Source organism: Cicer arietinum, chromosome 1, assembly GCF_000331145.2.
Source record: "Cicer arietinum cultivar CDC Frontier isolate Library 1 chromosome 1, Cicar.CDCFrontier_v2.0, whole genome shotgun sequence".
Taxonomy (NCBI): domain Eukaryota; kingdom Viridiplantae; phylum Streptophyta; class Magnoliopsida; order Fabales; family Fabaceae; genus Cicer; species Cicer arietinum.
The window spans coordinates 1,612,519-1,619,183 of NC_021160.2; the positions used below are offsets into that span (position 1 = coordinate 1,612,519).

At 32.1% G+C, this 6,665-nt stretch overlaps 1 protein-coding gene across 1 annotated transcript; it reads left to right on the top strand.

Annotated features, from left to right (window-relative positions):
* Positions 1-5,802: 5,802 nt before the first annotated feature.
* Positions 5,803-6,294, top strand: LOC101511055 (pathogenesis-related protein PR-1 type-like). Its single transcript, XM_004485601.3, has one exon. The coding sequence runs from the start codon at positions 5,803-5,805 to the stop codon at positions 6,292-6,294; it is 492 nt and encodes a 163-aa protein (XP_004485658.1).
* The last annotated feature ends 371 nt before the right edge of the window (positions 6,295-6,665 follow it).

The window sequence follows — 6,665 nt, forward strand, 5'->3', positions numbered from 1 at the left end:
AGTAGAACTGACATCATTTCAGCTAATAGGCGTGGCACGTGATTGGTTTGATATAGTGTCACATGGTAGACAAGTGGGGTCACCTCCGTTAGCATGGAGAGAGTTTTCTCAGTTGTTCATGGCTCGTTTTCTTCCGGAGAGTGTTAGAGATGGATTAGCTCATGAGTTTGAGCGATTGGAGCAAACAGAGAGTATGACAGTTTCAGAGTATAGTGCTCATTTTACACAGCTCTCTAGGCATGCTCTGTATCCTATCACTGAGGAGATGCGTGTTAAGAGGTTCATTAGAGGATTGGAGGATTATTTATTTAGATCTGTGGTTGGGTCGAATTGTTCTACTTTTGCTGAGGTTTTGAGTTTAGCCCTTTTGATTGAGCAACGACAGAAGGAAAAGGGAGGCAATAAACAAGATTCACATAAGAAGCAAAGGATTGAAGGATCTTACAGTAACTATTCAAATCGCGGTGGTGGATCTATGTTTGGTTATCAGGGGCAACAAGGACTCATGTCTCAAAGGGGTGGTCATAGTGGGCAGTCTTCTGGGACAGTGCAGATTCGTAGATCAGATTCTGGAGCAGCATCACAACCCACCTTCCCTCAGAGACATTCTGGTGTTTCAGCTACACAGTGTTCTACTTGTGGTAGGTTTCACTTCGGGAATTGTTCTAGAGATGGCAATCCTAAGATGTGGTACCAATGTGGCCAAATAGGTCACATCATGAGGGATTGTCCCGTAGACACGACACATCCACCCTCTAGTTATGCGTCAGCACCAACAGCTTTGGCATCTTCTCAGACTCATTCTGCATCTGTGCGTCAGAGTGGAAATTCTTATGTCAGAGGTTCAGGAACATTTCAGCAGCAAGGTAGAGGATTTGGTGGTAGAGGTCAGATACCAGCAGGAAGAGGTCAGGCTCGAGTGTTTGCTTTGACTTGTCAAGATGCACAGACATCCAATGCAGTAGTTACAGGTATACTTTCTATTTGTTCTAGAGATGCTCATGTTCTGTTTGATCCTGGAGCTACACATTCTTTTGTATCCTCGTGGTTTGCTACTCAACTTGGTAAATGTTCATCTCCTTTAGAAGAGCCAAATTCATAGCCAAGAATCTAGCTAAGGCTTGATACTCCCTCCTCATTTTCCAAATTCTATTCGTGGAGAAAAAATACAATATTGTTATTAATTAAATTTTTTATTTTTTTTTAAATTAGGTATGAGTAGAGTTGAGGTTTCTGCTTCAAGAACGGTTATAGATTCTACAGAAAAATTCATCACTGATCAAGTATTATTATTACTGATAATCCATCACCGATCAAATTTTTATTATAGCAATATATTTGATGTTTTATTTGAAACATATTTTGTAGGTATTTCCATCTCGAGAAGTTGTATTTGAATGGACAAAAACTATTAGAAGGTAAAATGGAATTTTAATTGTTACCATTCGATCAGATAAAGCAACCGAAAAAAGGGGAAGAAAAGACAAATTGATTTTGGAATGCGAAAGAGGTGGAAGATATACTTGATTTACTTGATACTGTAATCAGTCATTCTTATTTGGGGCGTTTAAACGAAGAAGAGAGGAAATTTGTCAATCACATGACAAAGTATAAGCTTGCATGTTCAATATCTCAATATACATAACACAATCACTAATCGTCGTACAAGAGGCTTAACTCACTTAATATCTCATGAACTTCAATAAATGGAGCTACCAAATTAATGGCCATACATACAAGCTCAACTACTCTACGGTCTCGTGTCGATGATGGACCAACATGTGCAGAAGATGATGGACCATCATGTGCAGCAATAGTAGGTGGACTCGAAGGTGCAACAATAGATGGAGGGATGATCAGAGGATGTAAAACACTCATGTACCATGCATAGTAGTCTGTAGTGACATCTCCAGGAAAATTTGCAACAGGATATAGCCTTCGAAAGGCCAATATAAATGATTTCTTAGTAGTCTGCCATGTCTAATCTATATTGTTCGGCATCGGAGGAACGTTATACGGAATGCATTGAATACGACCAAACTGTCACAGGCATCGCTCCGACAAATATGGGACTGAGACTCCACCACATTGAAGATATCCATAGAACATTGAAATCGATACAAACGAATGATTAGCTCGATCATCATCATATGGTGTAAACACTACATCCTCGAGCAACAAAGCATCAAGTCTCTGACGATATGTCATCAATTCACCTTCAACAACATGTTTTGCAATCCACCTACATGCTCTTGGAAGATGTGTAGGAACCGCTCCTCTATCTCCCTGCTTACAGATCCTAGGGAAGTGCTCGTAATTCCAGCACTGCAACATAAGTAACATCATAAAGTGATAGTCATATCTCCAAATAACAAATGAAATGAGCTGATATCCCTGTGCCATCTTTCAACAAATATGGATATCAGACCAGCATCAGCCATAGTGAGGTAGGATGAAGACAGATGTAGCAGCCCAGATTCTCGAATCCAATGCTCTATAGGATCTTATACAGGAACTTCGGTAAACTTCTTCAGCTTCAATATATGAGTAATAACTTTTAACGATCCACAATCCTGCAAGTAATCACACAGTAATTAATTAATTAAATAAAATTAAATAAACAATTAATTAAATAAATTTAAATAAACAATTAATTAATAAATTTAAATAAACAATTAATTAATAAATTTAAATAAACAATTAATTAATAAATTTAAATAAACAATTAATAAAATAAAAAAACTAAATAAACTTAATTAAATAAACTTAAATTAAATAAACAATTAATTAAATAAACTTAAATTAAATAAACAATTAATTAAATATATTTAAATATTAATTAAAATATATCTCTCCTTCCCATAGCCTCCAAGCCATGTGGTGCTCATACTGTGTCAACATATGTGTCACTATCGATCCTCTGGGGAATCCAGTGTGCTAATCATGATCATCAATATCATCAACATCATCAGCATGTGCAGCAACATCATGAATATCATCAGTATCGACAACATGTGCAGCATATTGTTCCTTAACCTGTTCCATATGAGGCTCAGAGACATCCTCCTCCATCTGTGAATGCTCAGTAGGCTCAACGGCATCATCATGGACATCTTTTCTTCGATGACGCAGCCTAATGGGACGATTTGCTTTGTTTCATCGTCTGTTTGATGTTGGTGGTGGAATTCTCTCTGCACCATCACCTCTATCACCTATCAAGTTGCGAATAATTTGGCCAAACACACCTCTATTTCTAGGAATTGCAATATATCATATTAAAAAAATGAAAATAAAACTTAAAAAAAAAAATCCATTTCGGAACTTTCATTTGGCCAAACTTTCGAAACATGTTTTGGAAGTGTTTTTGAATGCCAAAGTTCTGAATCAGCTTCGAAACTTTTCATGCATTCCAAATTTTCGAATCTTTCCTTGCATTTCTTACTTTCCAAAGTTTCAAATTTTCAAACGTTATTCTTACTTTTCAATTTCGAAGGTTTCAAACTTTCGAATATTTGGCAATTTCAAAATCGGATATTTTAAACTTTCGAATGAAATAGGTGAAAAAAGGAAAGTGAAATTTTTGGGAGGTTTTTATAGATAACACTAGAGGCAATTTGGTCTTTTTCATATGAATGGAGGGTGGGAGGTAAAAGTGGGAAATGCACGGTACAAAACTCCTTTAACGCACACAACATAGCAAGATTCAATGTTATTGGGACGATTATCTTGGTCATTTTGCACGTGTATATGCCTATCAACGCACGGATTGTAAATTGATACTTATGAGCAACCGCGACATCAACAGCACAAACTCGGTGAAATTGTGGGTGGATGAGAAACGATATTATGATTGATCTCGTAACAAATGTGTTAGTTGTGAATGTCTCCGGTAGTCATAATTCATATGATACATCTTCAGGCACACTAATTCCAAGAGATTGAGAATCAATTTTTTCAATAGTCGTATATTTCTTTTACATATGTGAACAAGAATGATTAATTTAGTATCAATTGTAAATTATAATACTTAGTTTGAAAATCTATAAATCCTCTTCAAAGCTATAACAATCAAAAAACTGGATTGAAAAACAATTTTATTACGCAAATTAATTAGTTAATTATATAAGTTAACTATAATAGTTAGTTATACTAGTTTTATATTATTTATTGGCCAAATAAGTTTTATGTATTACTTGATATATTTGAACAATTCTTTTATTATTATTCAGTATATATTTTTTATGATTTTCCTCTCATTTTATAATTTCAATCTAGAATTATAATATAATATCAGATGTATTTATGTGGTACTGTAATTTTATCCAAAGAATTAAAAATAATTTCAATAAGAATAAGTAATAGTATGTTTAATAAACATTTTGCACTAAGTCTAAGTAATAGTATGATATTAGATGTATTTATGTGGTACTGTAATTTTATCCGACAAATTAAAAATAATTTACAATATGAACAAGTAATAATATGTTTAATAAACATTTTGCACAATCGTTTTTAGAGGAAATAATTTATTTCAAATAACGTCACCCAAAATATCACAAGTAATTTTTTTTAATTTAAATGTACCTTTTGTTCTTCTATTATTATCAATTCACAATATTAATCCTTAAAATTATATTGAAATTTTAATCTCCAATTTAAAAAATTACACAATTTCATCCTATGGTTGACTTTTAATTTCATAATATTTAATAAATAATTTTGATATGGAAATTAAATAGTGGCATGTATAAAGGGATGAAGTTAATGATATAATAGAAAATAAATTATGTTTGTTTGATAAAAACATAAATTGATATTAATTCAATGTGAATGTTCATGCACATCTTCTGATATTAAATGATCGGTCTCCATAAATTTTTAATTATTATTTTCCATTTTTAAATTTTTTAAATTAAGTTATATATATAAACACATTGTTTTTTATCTCAAAAAAAAATAGTAAATTCTATTGTAATTTATTCACACAATTGCGAAGTCTCATATTTGAAATCCTAATACGTAAGTTATATATAATTTTATAGTAACAAATTTGAACTGGTACCCATTTTTTGTTCTTATGTTCTCTTTTTGTTTTATTAGCAAATATTTTATATTTTTTAAAAGAAAATTTGAATGCAGTTGTAACATTACTATCGTGGTAAGTCAAAATAATAATAATAATAATAATAATAATAATAATAATAATAAATAAGTTTTTTAGTTTTCTAAACAAAGTGAAATCAAGTTTGGAAGAGTCAAAATTGTCTAAGAGACTTAAAATTGATTTTGCATGGTATATTATATTTGAAGATCAATTGATTAAAATTAATTTTCCATTTAGAATATTTCTTCTTTTGTCTCAAAACTCTTACACTCAAATTTATTATTGTTGACCTCATTTTTCTGATAAGGTATCTAAACAAATTAATTTACTTTAAAATTAATTTTACAAATTCAATTTACCAAAAAAATTAATTTTACAAATTCAATCTACAAAAAAATTAATTTTCTTAAAACCAAAAACACGGTTAATCTAGTCGATCATGAGAATTACGTTACAATTGGCGGACGCAATTTCCTTTTTAAAATTTTCTATAACCCACGTCGCTTGTATTTCTTACATAATAAATAACCTTTGTTTTTTTGACTCATACATAATAAATAACCTTAAGTATCTATTTTTTGGACAAAAATATTAACCTTTTCAATTACCAAATATTCACGTTATAAAAAATCCCTATAAATACATCACAATAGCTTCAACAATTATCATCAAACATCAATTAATACTAAGAAAAAAAAATGGGTTCATTTTCTCTATTATGTGTGTTGGGCTTATCACTTATTATAATGGGTGACATTGCACATGCCCAAAACTCACCATCAGACTACGTTAAAGCACACAACATAGCAAGATTCAACGTTAGTACTTTGATTCAAATTCCCGATGTGGTTTGGGACAAAAATGTTGCTGCTTTTGCACGTACCTATGCCAATCAACGTAAGGATTGTCAATTGAAGCACTCCGGTAATAACCGTTACGGCGAGAATATCGCAATAAGCACCGGCGACATGAGCGGCAAGGAGGCGGTGAAATTGTGGGCGGAAGAGAAACCACATTATGATTCATATCGTAACATATGTTTTGATGGTGAATGCAACCATTATACTCAAGTTGTTTGGAGAAAATCACTACGTATTGGATGTGCCAAAGTGAAATGTGATAATGGTGGCACTTTTGTTACTTGCAATTATTCTCCCCCTGGCAACCGTCCTGGCGAAATGCCATATTAAGTCATTCATTCGTTTTATTATATCATCAATTGATTAATATATTATGTAATAACGATGTACTTTTTAAATTTTAAAATTAATATAATCTTCATTAGTTCATCATATATAACTTTCAAGCTATTAATACCATCATTTGGTATTTGATAAATGAAATCCTTTATAATTTGATTTTGACCTTTTCATCTCTTCAGCTACATTTAGATGAGAGAACAACACCCAGAGTTATTTATCGATGCATACCCAGAGTTATTTATCGATGTATAGTTTCGAGGACGAAACTAATTTTAGGGGGTAGGAATGTGTATTTTGGATTTTGGCTCGGAGGCTTTTTAGCCAAAGTTAATAATATTTTGGAGATATTTGTTAAAAGT

Excerpts from the sequence above, each read along its gene's own strand:
- LOC101511055 (XM_004485601.3), top strand. The coding sequence starts at position 5,803 with ATGGGTTCATTTTCTCTATTATGTGTGTTGGGCTTATCACTTATTATA.